This window comes from Varanus komodoensis, unplaced genomic scaffold (genome assembly GCF_004798865.1).
Source record: "Varanus komodoensis strain SLA01 unplaced genomic scaffold, ASM479886v1 scaffold50, whole genome shotgun sequence".
Lineage (NCBI taxonomy): Eukaryota > Metazoa > Chordata > Lepidosauria > Squamata > Varanidae > Varanus > Varanus komodoensis.
Window position 1 is genome coordinate 5,181,055 of NW_025336088.1, and position 18,534 is coordinate 5,199,588.

Here is an 18,534-nt window from a genome sequence, read left to right on the forward strand (position 1 = left end):
ACCTGCCTAAGCAATCTTGGTGCCCTCCAAGTGGCTGGAGGAGATAGTACAGAGCCTCGTTTTTCCACCAGCCTCACGCTGAGCTTGGCATGGGTTGCCTCAAACAAACCAGAACTTCATAGCTAACCTCTGTGGACCAGGGAGGTCAGAACTGGAACATCTTCTTTGCTCCAAAATTTAGGAGGAAGGCCTGTTACAGTTAGGAGCTGAAAATGTAGGTCATATTCACCACAGCTTATCTAAATGTATTTGGCAGGTCAGAGGATTCTCAAACCATGCCTTCCCATAATTTGATATTGTTTGCAATGGGGTTCCCCACCACCACTAATTTCATTTTCCACCAGCTTGCACTGCTATAATGCTGTTAGATTTAGGATTCAGATAAAGCAGAAGGTGTAAAAGTAATGATTTAGGCAAAATGCCAGCATTCTCGAGCTCATGTGGTACAGGCAAGGACTGAAAACCCCAAGCCACTGCGGGCAATTAAAAGATGAAATTGCTTTAAAAATAAATTCTATCAACTTTTACAAGGCTGATTGTAAACACCATTGTAAATGGTGATGACACCATTCCAAAAGTAAAAAGTCTTTTGAAAACTCAGGGGAAATTGCTGTGTGCAAGGTATTAAGCCAGAAAACTTTCTGCAAAATAGTTCTATGAGCCTTTTGTTCTCAAGCTATTTCAAAGGGTTTCCAAAAAGGAGTCAGAGTCAGAAATGAGTGATGTGATTTTCTGCAACATACTGAGCTTCTTTCAAAGTCCTTGCTTTAGATTTAATTTAAAATGGATCTTTTATGTGTTGTTTTCGCATGTTGCTAGCTTCCTAGTCTCTTTGGCCTGGGGTGAGAGTTAGCAGGGTCATTCTGCCCTGAGAGAGTTCCTACTAAAGGAGGCAACATTCAGAGGGTTTTCCAGGTACATCTTTTCCCATCACAGTGATGTAAAAAACTAAACCCAGCATTTTCTTCTCTTTCATAAAGGAATGGAAGGCCATTCAGCATCTTGATCTGGCTATCTTATATGGAGAGGCATCCTAAATAAATAAAATGAAAATGTAAGAAAGAACTGCACATTTCTTTATACCTACATGTTTTATTTTATTTTTTACTGAACTTATATTCTTTATTACTGAACTTATGCTCACTCATAGGGTGAATGCCTTAAGTAGAGAGCTCTGTTACCTTGCCCAGTTTCTGACCCCAGGATGAGGCACTGGGAGAGATGAACTGCCCAGTTAGAGGGCTTGTGGGGCTCTCTGTGGCTGGCCCTTTGCCAACAGAAGCAACCCTGAGGGCCAAGCCCACAGAGTCACTGAGAGGGGAGGATCTGGGGGGAAAGTTCCCAGCTTGGTGCTTCAACACTCCCAGTTTAGGTTCAACACTCTTAACATGAGCCCAGCTGACTAGTGGGCTTTTAGAGTTGCTCCGTCTTGTAGCTGCCAAATGCCGTTAAAGATCTGCAGTGCAAAAAGATGTTTGGCATTTTGGAACCTCAGGGCAAGGCCCAGGACTGCAGAGTTTTCCTGTTTTTCTATGGTGCCATTTCTCTCCGGATTCAAAGTCCACATAAATACCAGTTTTGCATTTCTGAACTCAGTTACCCAAGCACCAGAAGAACTGTGGACTGAAACCAAAAATGTTATTGAGGAAAAATGGCAAAAAGGGGATTGTGGGGTGGGGAGGAGTCTAGATGGATGACAAAAGAAACACAATTGGTAGCCAATGTCCCTCTTGCGACAGCTGGCCCTGCCTTCAAGGGTCTGCATCTTTGTTGACTGGCATCTTTTTTATTTTCATTGTATTGTATTTTGCAAAACAACACCTAAATCACACATTGAAGAGACAAAAGAAAAGGTAAGGGGAGTGGGCTAGAGGGGTCACTAAGATTTTAAAAGATCCCTGACACAAATTGCGAGTACATTGAACTTAAAAACACACTGCTGTTTTTAAACATAACAGTGCATATACCTCAACCAGGGCAGCCTAAGCATCCCTATAGCTACCCATTTGCAAATTATACTTAAAGACCAGCTGCTCAGAAAGCAAAAGTTTCTTTAAATCCCTCACCCTCTGTGTTATCACAGGCATCTGTCCCTGACTTAGCATCACTCTGATGCATGGTGGGAAATTTAACATGGCAGCTGATCCACACAGCCTTTGGGTCCAAGGACCCTTGGAGCACTCCAGTGCTGGTGAATCTTGCCAGCGTCTGGAGGTTGGGGTGCCTAGTGGTGTTTGCCAGTCCAGTCCAGTCCAGTCCAGTCCAGTGCAAGTGTCCTATTTTTAACTCCACATCTAGGGAAATTGTGCCATTTTACTCAGTTTTTAGAATTTTCAAATTATGGTACTTTTAGCAACCAATCACACCAGAATCTGGGACTGAAGGAAAGACACAGCTAACTCCCAATGATTACCCACACACTTATGAGGCAGACACATGGGTTTTGCTTGCATCAGGCAGAAGAATAGTTTATTAAACAGAACATAAGCAGAATGCCCACCATGCCAGTTAACTACGTGCCCTGCAGGGCAGCCCATGGTGGCATGTTGGTATTTTAGCATCCAGTAGCTGGAAAGAAGATCGCTCTTGCTTGGTGATACCCAGAAAGTTTACAGAAAAAGAGTTGCAAAGTCTGGGTCTGCAGAAGATGCCATTTCCCTTCCAAAGTCTATCTGCCGTACCCTGGAGGGAGAAGAAAAGAGAACATTTCCCTTATGAAAACAGGAAGAATATTTCAAGCTACTGGGTGTAACCTCCTTTACCTTAACAAAGCTGCTGAGCAAATCACCTGGTAAGAAGCAGAAAGAGCCAGAGGGCACATGCAAAGAGTGACAGTTCAATTGCTTTTAAAAGACTGCTTCAACCTATAATACTTATCAATATACTATAAAGCAAAAAGAAGATGAGAAAGGGTGGGATAAAGAGCTAATGCATCTGGCTCATGGCATCATGCCATACATGCCTCCTTGGAAGTAAGTCTCTGTGGGGTGAATGGGGCTTGATCCCAATTAAGCCTGACAGGAGCCAGATTGCATTGCTTTTGGGTGCCATCTAAGTGGGGGTGAAAAGTTAATCCCTGCCAGCTCTGGCCCTATTCATTCTAAAAGGAAATGAATTGAATGAGCTTAGAGTGCTGCCAGGCTGGACCGGAGCACAAAGATGAATGGGACCCAAATGCAGGCAGAAGGGATGGGGCAGGGCGAGTGGCTGAGCTCCTTGATGGCTAGTCAGTCACTCCCCGGGTTTCAGAGCCTGGGCGGCTCTTTTTCCAGATGGCATTGCTCCTCCTCCAACTGTCTCCCAAGGAAGATGCCATTTCCTTCCTCTACGTTGCAAGCCAAGTTTTTCAGAAGGAGCAGATGCTATTCCATTTGTAGGAACACAGAACTTCCTTCTTACCTTTGACCTCCGTCTGGCATTTGGAAGACGAGAGAGTGCAAGTGCGGGTGTTTTTCAGCCCCCCTCCTGTCTGGCTGCAGATTCCTCCTGAAGGACGGCAACTGCCGGGGCCACTGAGGCAGAGAGAGGGGAAGGGTTATGAAGGCGCCTCCAAGAAGGCACCTCAGATGCAGTGGTGGTTTCTGAAGCTGCCCACCTGTGCTGCTCTGTGTTGCACGAAGGGGAGTTGGGGGGCTGGGGAAGGAGACAACGTGGCGACTCCCCAAGGTCAGCAAACCAACTAAGCTACCCTCATCAGCCAAATAGCCAAAAGTGGGCTGGATGGAACAAATATCAGATGGATCCTGAGTTGGCTAGGGAATTGGGCTCAAAGGTCTCATCAATGGGACCTTTTCAGACTGGAGAGAGGTAACCAGAGGGTGCCACAAGGTTCAGTCTTGGGCCCAGTGCTCTACGACAATTTTAGTGATGATTTGGATGAGGATGTGCTGGGAACAATGATCAGATTTGCACAAACAAGATTCAAGGGGATCTTGATATGCTGGAGCACTGGGCTGAAAACCACAGAATTAGATCTAATAGGGTCAAATTCCAAGTTCTCTCTGTAGGAAAAAGAAACCAAGTGCATAACCACAAGTAAATGCTATTTTAGGCTGCATTAATAGAAGTATCATTTCCAAATCCCATGAAGTACTAGTTCCCTTTACTCAGCACTGGTTAGGTCTCATCTGGAGTACTGTGTCCAGTCCTGGGCACCTAACTTTTAAAAAATGAAGAAAAGCTAGAAAGGGTACAGAGGAGGGCAACAAGGATGATCCAGGGACTGGAAGCAAAGCCCTTTTTGGAGAGATTGAAAGAACTGGGTCTTGAGAATGATAGCACTCTACAAGTATTAGAAAGGCTGTTACAAAAAGGGAAGGACAAAAGCTCTTTTAGATCATCCCAGAATGCAGATAAGGGATAACAAGTTATAGGAAGCCAGATTCCAGCTGAACATCAGGAAGAACTTCCTGAGTGTTACAGCACTATGGCAATTAACCCGTTACCTGGGGAGGTGCTGGCTTTCCCATACTAGAAGCATTCAAGATGCAGCTGGACAGCCATCTGAGAGGATAGGTTTATCTTAGAATCCTGCACTGAGCTGATGGCCTTCTTGGCTCCTTACAACTATGCTATTCTACAATTTTAAGAAAACCCTCCCATGTCAAGCCAAAGTCCAACCTGGGCCAGCCTCCTTTGCCCAGAGTGTTCAACCAGTGCTGTGGGGATATTTAAAAAGGACTGTCTCATTAATAAACCAAAGTGCTCACAAATTAAAGAGTTGCTAACATTCAAGTCAGCTCAAAGCAAAGCTGTTCCATAGATCTTTCACAAGAGGTTAACCACCAGTACTAGGGAGGACTATTGGGACTTGATGGGAATTGTAGGACTTAGTCTAAATATGCACCGGATGGAGCCATAAGGTATTCTGGTCCACCTACACAATGTCCTGCTGTCCTCCCTCCAACAGGCAGCGGTACGTCTGGATCTCCTGCTCCAGGCGGCATTTGACATCCAAGAGCTCCCTGTACTCCCGGTTCTGGCACTCCATCTCCGCTCTCAGGTCTGCCAGCTGCTGCTCCACACAGGAGATCTGCTCCTGGATCTCGGCCAAGTGATTGTTATAGCGACACTCGGTCTCAGCCAAGGAGTCTTGCAGCGTGTCCCTCTAAAAGATTCAAAAAGCAAAGCAAAAGTCTCAGCAATTGAAGAGTGGTGCTGAGACTTGCAAGAATACATCCTGCAGATTCTCTGGAAAAGGAGCTGTGAAGCCAGCCCAGCTCTGCTCCATGCTAAGCGGACAGATGCTGCAGCTTGACCTGCTCATAGCTCACAACCAATACACTATTATCGTGCAATTCCACATGTGAGAACACATGTAAGGCAACAACAGCAACTACAGATAATTCCCTAGAATACGTCTGATTCTCCTTTTCTTCCTTGATTTCAGCTCAATTGTCCTCTGTTATTCCAGCCATGTTGCAAATTCCCTAACTTTTGCTCTACCGTTTTCTTCCTGACTTCACCCTTTTTCTCTATCATTTAACCATATGCAGGCATTGCTTATCAAAATAGAAACACCCGAGTGCCATGCAAAACCATGAAGCATAAGATCATTATTAATACTGAGGAACGTTACTGTATGCAGAAGACAAGGTCATCGCCCTGGAAACGCTTGTTGGAGAAGTATGTTTTCAGCAGGCGCTATAAATGCAGCAGCACTGGCGCCCATCTAATGTGTCTTGGCAGGGAGCTCTGGAGCGTGAGTGCTATGATGCTAAAGGCCTTACTCAGGGCCATCAAGGACTGAAGCTCCAACATCCTGTGCAACCCCAGCCCAGTCTTTCCTGATGAGTGCAGCGGCCAAACGTGAAGATGGAGGGGTCCAGTGAACTCATAAATAACCCAAGCCCCTTCCCCTCTGGGCCATATTTGCAGGATTGTCCAGGCAGCTGGAAGTGTGAGGAGCCCCCTTCCATACTGAAGCTACCACCAAGCTTTAATCTTCCACATTTCTAGAGCTGTGAAGATGCCATGAAGTTTGGCTCTTGGTGCTCTTGACATATGAGCTTCATGCAAGTGTGGCATCATTAGGAGCTTGGTTAAGACCCTCTTAGGAAAAAGCTACATCTGTTGGGCTCATGCTGTATGAGTACAGAGATACACACTTACCAATCTAAGCTGGGCCTGCAAGTCAATGTCTAAGGTTTGCCACTGACGCTTCAAGTCAACGATTTGGTTGTTGCAGTCTTCAACCTCTTTGCTGCTATTACAAACCTCCCGATTCACCTCCTCCATCTGAACAAAACAGCAAACACAGGATTAGGAAGTTACCGGGGGAGGGGGGTGATGCCCTTACAACTACAGCTCTGTGAGGTGGGTTGGGCGGAAGGTCTTTGACTGGCCCAAGGGTTTCTTTCTACTCTGACATAGAGCAATAACTTGCAGTTTGCAATCTACCTTCCTCAGGGTGACATCCTAGGCATGGTTAGACCCCCCAAAAGCCCACATTGGCTGGGGAAGGCTGGGCGTTGTAGGGTATTTTTCCTGTCTGAACCTGCAAAGGATTGCATCCTTGAGGGATCTTTTGTAACCTTTGGTCCAGGGGCCCATGCCTGAGTGCTTTCCTCCTTCTTTGTGCAGTATAACATTCCCTTCACAGCTGCCTTCTGCCCTACATGAACAGGCCAGGAGCCTTCCGAGATTACCAGAGCAAAGCTTTAGGCTCTCCACTGACCTTCACAGGGCTTCCTGCCCAGATGCCGATTCGATACTCAGGATTATTAATGGGAAAGGCATCGGCATGGAGCAGAACCCTTCCTGGCTGGAAGGGGAAGCACACAGAACCCGGGAGGCGCCTGCCCTCTGCAGTGTAACAGGCACAGGAGTTCCCACCGGAAGGAAAGGCCTTCTCCCTGCCTATACTGAACAGATCCACTGGCCGGGTGGTAGCAGCTCCAGCTTGGCAGGCCACAGAGTAAGAGGGTGGAGGGGAGAGAGAGAACAGCGAGAACCCAGGACTTGGCCCAGAGGTGCTGGTGGCAAATTGCAGGTCCATGTGTCCAACTTTGCAGTTCTTTCTTTGAAAGGATGCCTGGTCAAGTCTGGTACAAAGACACAGGACCACTGAGAGGAGAGAGGCGGCCCTGAAGCTGCTTACGAGCGCTTAGCCACTTAGCCTGGGCACGGAGGTCTCCTGATGCCACTTTCCCCACTCCAGAGAATTACCCCCCTGCTGCAGCCTGACAGGCACCGAATCTGTCACCGTCTCAGTGCCAGGTGAAGACTGTCCTCTACTCTGAGGCCTTTAAAGACTTGTTTGGCTACCTGGAGGCTTGAGGAGATTACCAGACCTTGCACAGAGAAATTATTTTGCAATTTTGCCTGTGTCTGCTTTTATTGTCTGTTTTTAGCTGTTTTAAACATCCTTGGTTTTCCCTGATTTCATCCTATTTGTATTGCATTTTTATCAACTGTTTTTATGGACTATTATAAACTGCCCAGAGAGCTTCAGCTGTGGGGCAGTATAGAAATGAAATTAACAACAATAACAAGCACTCATTATAGCAATGACATCTGTTCGTGTTTGTGTATTACACAACTCCACATATCAGTGTCCTCTTTTTTGGCAATGCATAAATAGTCACCGCAGTTGCTACCTTCCATGATATACGCATGAGTAATTTAATTCTCCCCCCGCCCCATGAAGCCTGTTGTGGTTGTGGTTATTCCATACAACCTACCTTGCATGCATACCAGTGCTCAGCTTCTCTGCGGTTGTTCTCGATCATGGCTTCGTATTGACATCTCATTTCATCCAGGATCTTCTTCAGGTCTGGCCCTGGAGAAGAGTTGACTTCCACACTAACATCCCCAGTTGCCTGGTTTTTCAAACTGTTTATCTCCTGCAAAGGAAGCTCCAGTTAATAGGCTGTAACCAGGAGGAAAGGACCTTTTTCAGTGCTGGTTGGTTGAGGCGGTGGGGTGGGGCGGGACCTTTGTCTGTACACCCTTCCCTTTGGAAGGGTCTCTCGGGGGCTGAGGACTCACCTCCTCATGGTTCTTCTTGAGGCAGCATAGCTCTTCCCGGAGGGATTCAAGCTGGGCTTCCAAGTCAGACCTGCAAAGGGTCAGTTGATCCAGGACTTGGCGTAAGCCATTGATGTCAGTTTCCACATTCTGGCAAAAGGCCAGCTCCGTCTCATACCTGCAACACAGCGAGGAAAACCAATACATTGCCAAGGCCACTGGACAACATACATTTCAGGCAACTTTTGCTTTGTGTGCCAAGGCAGATTCCCCTGACTTTTGAGAACTCTACAGTGGACCGGGGTTCACACTGACGGGCCACATGTTTTGGAGTGGAGGAGTCACACGAAATGCTTTTTTGTATACTTTGTGTGGGACTCACTTCAGTCTGAAGTCATCTGCTGTCATCCGGTTATTATCAATGTCCAAAATGAGCTTGCTGTTATCCACAGTGGCACAGATAATCTGCAGGGAGAATATAATGCCACGTGAGCTTTGCCTTCTACTTCCCCTTGAGCTGCAAACCAATATTCAGTTCTTGATTGATTTTTCCAGCTGAACATATATTTGATGTCTTGCAATGCTATCCCCAACCAGATGGATTGTTCTGGATGAACTGGGCACACTTCTGTGAATCTTTGTACCTGCAAAGCTAAACAGTTCCCTCACCCATTCTTTTGGGCCCTGATTCCAGATCTCTTCCAAACCTCATTCCATGTCCATAGCCCTTTCTGCATTACTTTCACCACAGAAAGGCTGCATTTACCACTAAAATTATGTTTCTCATTTAAGAAGATAGTGTTCCTTTTTTAGATTTACTCAAAACCACCCTCTCCTGTTCCAAAAATTCAGTTCCAGGAGAAAGTTTGTGACTGCATCCAGTTCCCCATCCAAGACACGACCACCACCTCCTGGCTTCCCTCTTCCCATTTCCTTTCCCACTCCTGCTCAGATCAAACCAAGGCATCTAGATCAAGGTGTGCGGACCCTGCTGAATTCATCACTCTTATGGAGGTAGGATGGGGCTCCAAGGAGGCCGTATTCATTGTTCATGCAAAGTCAAAAAGTTGTTAGTAAATGCAAAGATCCTCAAATGTGCGTATACACTGAACTGCAGAGTGTAACGTACTTACTGCAACTGTTAATCTGACTCCAGATTAGACAGGAAACATTTTCCTACCTGGTTTTTAAGGTCTTCAATTTGTTGGTAGTAGCAGCCATAATCCTTGGGGCCACAGAATGAGCCTTGTTGGTCATACCACTGCCTAATTTTGCACTCAAGTTCAGTGTTTTCCTCCTCCAGGCACCGCACTTTGTCCAGGTAGGAGGCCAGGCGGTCGTTGAGGTTCTGCATGGTCATCTTCTCATTACAGGAAAGCAGGGGTCCATCACTGCAAATCCCAAAGCCGCCACCAAAGCCTCCACCCACAAAGCAGGCACTGCCACCGCCAACCCCTCCGCTGGGAGCATACCCAAAGCCGCCCCCAACAGCCCTTCCCCCAAAGCCGCCATCAGTGCAGCTTGCCCCAGCCAGGCCCCCACGGTAAACTGTGCCTCCACAGTAGCTCCTCTGAGACATGCTGCAGCTCCCGCTGCCCAGGGCTGGAGAGACGGCTGGACGACCCCTCATTCCGCCACCCCCAGCAATGCAGCTGCTGCTGCTGCTTCTCCCTTTGGTATACACCTTCGTGGTACATGTTTGCTTAGAGCTGCAACTCATTGCGAAAGAGCTTCAGAAGCAAGACCAAACACCAAGCAAAAGTGGAAGGCAAACACCTTGAGCCAAAAACAAAAAACAGACTGCAAATGTTGGCACTCACACAGGTCTCTATTTATACCTTCTGCTCTCTGGGAGTTGCCCTGAGAGTCTTCTTTTTTTCCTTCAGCCATTGTAAGCAGGTTCATCTTGCTGGGTCTGCCAAGAAAAAAATTGTCCCCAAGGCATACATGCCTCTGAGAATCTCTGTTACGCAAGGAAGGCATTTTACCACATCAGTCCCTTTCTTTCAGAAATACCAGGAGCAACAGTGTCATGTGAACCATGGGCTTTGCTGCTTATTGACAACTTTGCAAGACAGCTTTGCAAAGCCACATTGTCCCAAAATATAAATAGACAAGGAGCAATTGCAGCTTGCTGCAACAGTATGTTATCCCTCCATCACTAGACATATTTTATTTTGTTTTTATTTTGACTTTAACAAGCATGAGCCTATTCTGTTCCCCTTGTCACAGTCAGAACAGTGCTAGGAAAAGTCACTTTGGTTAGGAGCAAAAGGCTGACCGAGGCATCCAGGCTCATTTTTCATTCCTGCTTATTTTAGGTCCTTGGCACTGTTGTTGTTGTTTGGTTGCAAAGTCGTGCCAGACCCATCACAACCCCATGGACAACATTCCTCCAGGCTCTCCTGTCCTCCACCATCCCTCGGAATCCACCCAAGCTCTCACCCACTGCCTTGGTAACTCCATCCAGCCACCTCATCCTCTACCGTCCCCTTCTCCTTTTGCTGTCAGCTATTCCCAGCATCAGGGTCTTCTCCAATAAGTTGTTCCTTCTTATTAGGTGGCCAAAGTATTTGAGTTTCATCTTCAGTATCTGTTTCATCTTCAGTATCTGCCTTGGCACTGGCAGGGTACCAAATCAAACCCTGAATAAGGCCAGAAACTTTCAGATACTGATCCCCAGGAAAATGGCCAAGCCAACACATCTCACAAAAGGGAAGCAAGAAGAGGCTTTTGGCAGGCTGGCCAAGGCTGTTGCAAAGGAACCTTTTACTGGACCTTCTAGAGAAACCTCTGCCTTTTGATTTTTGCCTGCTCTCAGCTCTTGTTCCCTTTTTCGTAGCCATGGCCACCCAACGGCATCCTGCCTACCTGTTTGCTAACTGCCCCAGTATACCTGACCCCGATCCTGTCTGTATGCCTGCTTACTAAGCCTAGCCTGCGAAGACTCCCCATAAGCAAGGCTTGCTGTTGCTACTCTTGATGCAAAGACAGAAGAACTAAACATGCAGGTGGCTACTATGTGGCCTCTCATGCAGATCCTGAGAGCTGTTGCATCACCAAACCCCAAGCCCTCTAAGTCCTCACTGTTTTAAAAGCAAGTCTCTAGTCCTCATTGTTTTTGAGTAGAACTGTGAGTATTTAGTCTGCTCCTGCCACAGGTGCTAACCTTATACTGCAGGAGGCAATTTTGATTTTTAATTAGGAATATCTGGATTTCCTGGATGAAGAACCCAAGACTCAAAAGCTTCATTTCGATTTATATTGGAAGCATTATTCATTTTATGGCAGCTTTGTGAAGAATACTCCAGATTCTCTCAATATTCCAATTTGGGTTTCAGCTTTCAGCCTTTTAAAAAGCCCAAATTATGATATGGCAAATTCTTACACTTCTTCAGGCAATAATGCCAATACATCCAATTTTAATTTATGTTTCTGTAATTACTAGATTTCAAGACCACCCAATAGCTGAAACTGTCTGGGCAGTTTGCCATATTAATTAGCATTAATGTGCATCCCCAGATACAACCTGGCCAGAAAAAGCAAAGCATCGATTATCCTAATTTTCTTTGCCACTTTTCTAAATGGCACAAACCAAGTCAAGTAGCTTGTTTTCATTGCTGCCTATTTTCTCATTATCCATTTTCAGGCTATAAAGGAAGGGGGCGAAGGGAGGGGATACTTAGAACAGATGGATGGAGTGCTTGGAAATGGATTAATTTCCCACAGGCTTGGAAATGCTTCCTACAATAAAAGGAGGTAGATGCGGTTAGTCTCCATTTTCTTTTCATAACATGAAGCTTTCCGGAACCAAGTTTGACTTAACAGATGGGTAGAATCCTTATTTCTCACAGAACAGCCCAATAGGAATTAAGCAATTACTGTGTTGTGGCTTAAAATCATTCCCTGGGGGCAACTGAGCAAAAATGTCTCTGTCTCTAAAAAATAAAAATAAACAAAAACCTCTGCCATCTCCTCTTATCATGGTAAGACTCTCACCCCAGCAATCTTTCCTTTTTCTGAGACCTGTTTAGTATCACTCCACTCCCTGAATTGCCAGGAAAGTATCTAGTAAAAATCGGCCCAGCATTAGTTATGATCCTGCCTAGGAAGGAAAAGCTTTAAGATGCCATATTCCCATAAATGATTATGTCAAGTAAATTTTTTCACCTTTCATGGGGACAAATGCAGGTGCCTAGGAATTTGTCAGGGAAGGTTTTTTTTTTTTTGGCTTTTGTTTTGTTAATTTCACTTTTTCACTCTCTGCCGTAATCCTGGCAAAAATCTCCACTCCGAAGCGTCTCCTTGCATTTCAAGGTCCCACTGACACCAGTGGAGCAAGGAGAAAAAGACTTAAATTCTCCTTTGCATCCTGCATGGTCCCAATACTGCTTAAATCTCCTAATCCTCACAGCAGCTCTTTACATAACAAACAATGTATGTAAATTGTATGCATGCAATTAATGTCACACCTACTTTGGCACCTTATTCACCCATATATGGGGGTATTTTCAAACATCATATGCCTGCATCTAAAAGTGTGATGAGTTGGATCCATATTTAAGCTTGGTTGATTTCCGTGAGTCAGCTCTAAGCATGACACTGAAAGATGTGGCCCAATTCATCAGTTAAAAGTTACGAGAAGGAAGGCCTGCACTCAGCCTCAGGGGGCAGGACGAGGGCAATATCTCAGAAGCTCACGGGACTGGATTCCACTGATGTGGCAACCTGGCATATAATGCTGAAGGAAAAGGCAAAGTGGCACTTCTTTGCTTTAAAGTATGGCAAGTTTGTTTTCCCAAATGCACAAAGAGACACTTTTAGTTTCACTGGCAGGAAACTGCTATTAGCAGTAATTGCCTTTTGAATTGGGTCTAATTCTCTGACAAAGCCCTTTAGGGGATCTTGCTTGTGCTGAACTGTCTTGTATAAATGCTCTGTTATTATGTACCAGGAGGGAAAGACAACCTAATGATCGGTCGTGGCAAAAGGAAGCAGGTGGCTGTGATTATTAGAAGCTGTCAAGAAGAAATCCTGCCAGAATAATCTGATGGCTGATCCACAAGAAAGGGAAGAAAGACAAACCGGGGAACTGCAGACCAGTTAGTCTAACTCCAATCCTGGGAAAGTACGGGAGCAAATCATTGAAAAAGCAATCTGTACACACCTTGGAGAAAATGTAGTGATCAGCAGAAGCTAACACAGATTTCTTCAGAATAATTAATACCAAACCATCCTAATCTCATTCTTCAACCGGGTTACCACCCAAATGGACAGCGAGAATGCGGTACACATTATTTACCTAAACTTTAGCAAAGCCTTTATTTGTTTATTTATTTGGAGTGCTTGTATGCTTTGTATGACAAAGTGCTTTGTATGACAAAAAGTGCCACAAGACATCCTAATTAATAAAATAGCAAAATGTGGGCTTGACAGAATTGCTACTAGCTGAATCCACAACTGGCTTCAAAATAGGTCAGAGAGTGACCATCAATGGTAGTTCTCAACCTGGAGAGAAGTCATTAGTGGGGTACCACAGGGCTCAGTCCTAGGAGTGGTACTCTTCAACATCTTTATTAATGATCTTGATAAGGAAATCCAGGGAAAGATAATTATGTTTGCAGATGATACTTAACTAGGAGGAATAGCCAACACCTTGGAAGAAGTTCCAGAGAGGCCTAGACAAGCTTGAAAGCTGGACAGAAAGCAACAAAATGAAATTCAACAGGGGGAAATTTCAAGTTCTCCACCTAGGCAAAAAATAAAAAATCAACTACATCGATACAAGATGGGGAATACTTGACTCAATAACACTGAAAAACTAAAATATCTTGGAGTTTTTGTAGACAACAAGTTAAATATGAGCCAGCAATGTGATGCAGCTGCAAACAAAAAGGCAAATACTACATTGGGATACATAAATAGAGGTATCACTTCCAGTTATAGAGAAGTACTCATTCCCCTCTACTCTGCATTAGTCAGACCTCACCTGGAGTACAGCATTCAGTTTTTAAAAGATGCTGATAATTTGGAGGAGATTGAAAGAAGGCAACAAAGATGATACAGGGCCTGGAAAGTAATATGAAGAGAGGATAAAAGAACTGGGCCTGTTCAGCCTTGAGAAAAGTTGACTACAAGGTAATATGATCAGACTCTACACGTACCTCAAAGGCTGTCACAAAGAAGAAGGAAAAAATCTATTCTCATTCATCCCAGATCGTAGGACCCCAGACAATGAACTTAGGTTACAGTACTCCAGGTGCAGGCTACACTCAAGGAAGAATTTCTGAACTGTGAGAGCAGTACGACAGTGGAACCAGCTACTAGATGAATTCAAGAAGCAATTGGACACTTGTCTGATCGGGATGGTGTAACACAGGGGTCTCAAACTCGCGGCCCGCAGGCCAATTGCCGGGATGGACAGGGCACGGGGGAGGGGCCCTGCAGCCTTGGAAGCACTGGCGGCGTCCGGGCCGGCCTCCGGGAGCGACGCGGGATGAGCAGCCCACCGCCACCGCGGGGGTGGAATACTTGATGCGGCCCAGCCTCACCCAGACTCTACTTCCAGCGGCCCCCAGGTTAGTTGAGTTTGAGACCCCTGGTGTAACAGATGTCCTGCACTAGCAGGAGGTTGGACTCAGTGACCTTCCTGGCTCCTTCTGACTGGCTGTTCTGTGAATCTATGATTGAATCTGGTGGACTGCAGATCTGGTGGACTGTGGGAATGCAGTGGTCGAAATCTATCTTGACTTCAGTAAAGCTTTTGACAAAGTGTCCCATGATATCCTGATTAGCAAACTCGTTAAAAGTGGGTGAGATGGAAGAACTATCAGGTAGATCCACAGGGCAAATACTATTTTGTGCTGCATTAACAGAAGTATCACTTCCAAATGATGTGAAATCCCTTGTACTCAGCACTGGTTAGGCCTCATCTGGAGTGTTGTGTCTAATTCTGGGCAGCACAGTTGAAGAAAGATGCAGACAAGCTGGAAAGGGTTTAGAGGAGGACAAAAAGGATACTCCAGGGATTGGAAGCAAAGCCCTGTGAGGAGAGATGGAATGAACTGAGCATATTTAGCCTTGAGAAGAGAACACTGAGGGTAGATACAATAGCACTTTTCAAGTACTGGAAAGTTTGACACAAAGAGGAAGGCCAGGATCTTTCCTCAATTGCCCCAGAGTGCAGGATGTGGAATAATGTGCTCAAGTTACTCAAAGTTCTTCGGAAGTTCTTCAGAACTTCCTGACGGTTAGAGTCTACCTCCCTCCCTTATCTACAGAGGTTGTGGGCTGTTCCACACTTAAGACATTCAAGGTACAACTGGACACCCCTGTGAGAGGAATGGTTGAACTGGGAGTCCTGCACTGAGCAGGGGGTTGGGCCCAATGGCCCTCTGGCCCCTTCCAGCTCTACTATTCTATGACTGTATGCCAAGTTTTGCATGAGAGGACAACAGATCCAGGTGTGGAAAAATCTACAAGGCCGAACCAAGGAAAGTAATAGCTGCTGGCGGTCACTGTGACCTCCCTTATGGAACATGTCAACAATTACTTGAGAAACCCTTGCCCAGCGACACAACATGGTATTGTCCCGGTGAAGCAGTCCTGGGACCAATTCCTAAAAACCTGCATGGAACCAGGTATGGCTCGAATTGTATGTGTCAGTGCAAGCTCTTTACTAGCTGGCAACATGCACACACTGCTGTCCAGGGGATTCAATTTTTAGCACAATATTGTAAAAGTAATTTGTTTTAGCATTGGTCCGTACCTGCTGGGGCTAGATTCCCGTGTGTACAGGTGTGTCTGTCTGTTCATGACTGGTCACAGGTTCGGAACCAGCACACATTGACTAAGGCTGCTTGAGCAATCAAGAATGGACTCAAAAGGGTTCTAATTTCTAAGAATCTGACCCACAGATTTTCAGCGGACTGCCTTTTCCCAGCTGCATGGATTCCATGGACTTGTGGATCATTTAAAAAAATCCACAATTTTATACAAATTTAGTCATGGAAAAATATGGGTGGGGGAAAACACCAACCAAAATATTGAAGCATGAAAACATGTGATTTTCAAATTTTTGCATATTTGGGAGAATTGTGAGGGTGAATTTGTATGACTCTGAATTTGCACAGAAGTATATGAATTCCTTCGGTACGAGCTCAGCAAGAAGCTGAAATTCACAGCTGGGAAGCAATTATGGACACGAAGGTCCTCTGGGCAAGGAGGAGAGACACTGCGAACGAACGATCACTGGTGTCAGGGAGTGGCTGCGAGGGAGGACAGACATTCGCTTAATGTCTTTGATTGCTGAGTGTCTCGTCCCTGGTGGCGTTGCCTAACCCGTTGACTGCAGTAAAGCGCAGTTCCTACTCCGCAGTCCAGACTCTCCCTCTGCCGCCTGCTTTCTTGGGACATCGCAACAGAAATGGCTGTGGTCCCATGTGCAACCCCTCCTTGCATCCTTTTACGTGCCAGGATCCAGGCTGCTCTGGCGCTTCACCTGATGGTCAGAAGCAGAACTACACCTTCGTGTTCACAGGATCAGGCTCGGGCCCTGCAGGAGCTCTTAGCCTCCTGAAGAGCACCTGCTGGGAGCCCTGGGAGAAGAGCTATAGAAGAGCAAGTGCTTTCCTCCAGAGTTGTCTTCAACTATGCTGGTTCTGCTCTTTGCTTTAGTGCCTGCATCTCGCCTGATCCAGATCCTGTCTTGCTTTATGCATCCTTTCTTGCCATGTCCTGCCTTGCCACGTTGCCGCAACAAAACAGGTCTGCCTGCTGGCTGTGCTTCAGCTGCTGCATCTTGCCAAGGAGTCTGTCTTGCTGCATATCCTGAGCAGCCCTCCCACATCGAAGTAGCTGCATCTCTGTCTTCTTGGTCGTTTTCCCATATCTCGGTAATAGCCGCGTCCTTGTTCTGCCTGATGCACACTTGTGGCTCCTGACCTTGGACTGCTCTCTGACTACAATCTGGACTTGACAGTACACCTTGCCATTGGATTTTGGATTCTGCCTTGCCTCCAGTTCTGTTGCTCTGGATCCAGGGCATCTCTCTTGCCTCTTCTGCCACTGTTCTAGCCCAGGAGCTTGGCAGGAAGGGCCTCTTCCTAAAATACACTAGTTCCCCTTTACATGAGAAAGTCATCCCTCATTCCCAGTATTCCCCATCTGTTAAATGGCTATATTTATCAGCGCTTGTTATCGAAATATTGTCTGTATGCATTTTTATACTAACTCAGTTCTATTACAAAATGCAGCTTCCGCGCAATTGAATCTGCACTATATCTCGGGGGTCACTTGAGGGATTGCTCTGCCGTGCACTGAGGGCATTTATCAGCAGCTCTAGGTGGGGTTGCACTCCCCATGAAGGAGCAGGTGGGTGGTTTGGGGGTGCTCCTGCATCCTCACTTCTCTTGGAGGCCCAAGGAGCATCCACGGCCAAGAGCACCTGCGATCGTCTTAGGCTGATGTGCACCCGTTCCTGGGCCAAGACAGCCTGGCCACTGTGACCCACACTTGGGCAGTCTCAGAGCTGGATTACTGCAATGTGACCTCTGTGGCGTGGCTCTCAGCACCGGTTCGGACTCAAATCAAGGGCAGAATCCTATGTGCTCCCAACCTCACCTGGGAGGCAAGAGGATTTTTCAGTGCCCCAGCTCTGAAATCCCGCGCTCTCAGAGCTGGGACTCCAAAGGCATGGCCTTCCCCGCCCCTGCCAAAGGCACAGAAAGACCCCTGCCAGCTGTCCTCTCCCACAAGGCCACAACTGGCCCTCAGGGGGGAGGAAAGGGGGTGCTGGGGTACAGGGTAAAGCAAGGACTGGGGCCAAGGACTTGCACCAGTTCCTACTGACATCTCAGCTTCTTAATCTTTCCCCTCTCAAATGCTCCTTCTAGAGTGCCAGAAATGGGGGCAAATGGGGGCAAATCCCCCACGTGCAGCACGGGAACAACAGAGATAGCTGCCGCCCTGCCTGGTCCTGAGTCAGCCTCAGTGCTCTCTGCCTGGAAATGGGTAAATGTTTTCTAGCACATTTGTGAAGCTCCCCCTCCCTGACCCCCGGGCTGCCTCTCTGCCTGCTGCACATGTGCCCTCTGTGTTCTCTGGGCTGCTTGGCTTCTGCTGGGTCCACACGTCTAGTTCTTGCTGTCTGCTTGTGTCATCGTTGGACTTGCCTGCACGGGTGATCTGTTGGCCCTGCTCACTCGTGGCTGGCATGTGGGAGGGCAGTGGGGCTCGAAAAGCCTCTTCTGCAGGCTCTCCCGGATGCAGCGAGGAGAGAACATCTCAGAAGTTCTTCCTTTCCAGAAGAGGAGCGTGTTCCACAGAGAAGCGCTTTGGTATCTTGATGGGCGAAGCTTGTTTGACACCATTTTATCCTGCTGCCCATCGTATGTGGTTTGCCAGATTTGAATGAAGCCTAGCAGGCATCTTGTAATGAAGGCTTTTCCCACGTCTTCAGTGTGCTAAGCAAAGTCTGCTACCAAAGCCACGCATGCAGACACTGACTTTGTTGGCCTGCATTAGATCTGCATGGAGGCAGCTTACATTTGAATTCTTTATGTGTTC

General features: G+C 46.6%; 1 protein-coding gene across 1 annotated transcript; it reads right to left on the reverse strand.

Annotated features, from left to right (window-relative positions):
• Window positions 1-2,668: 2,668 nt before the first annotated feature.
• Window positions 2,669-9,688, reverse strand: LOC123031737 (keratin, type I cytoskeletal 19-like). Its single transcript, XM_044447005.1, has 8 exons — window positions 9,149-9,688; window positions 8,351-8,433; window positions 7,990-8,146; window positions 7,683-7,844; window positions 6,112-6,237; window positions 4,881-5,107; window positions 3,400-3,512; window positions 2,669-2,682 (listed from the first exon to the last, which is right to left on the reverse strand). The coding sequence occupies exons 1-8, from the start codon at window positions 9,686-9,688 to the stop codon at window positions 2,669-2,671; spliced, it is 1,422 nt and encodes a 473-aa protein (XP_044302940.1).
• Between the last annotated feature and the right edge of the window lie 8,846 nt (window positions 9,689-18,534).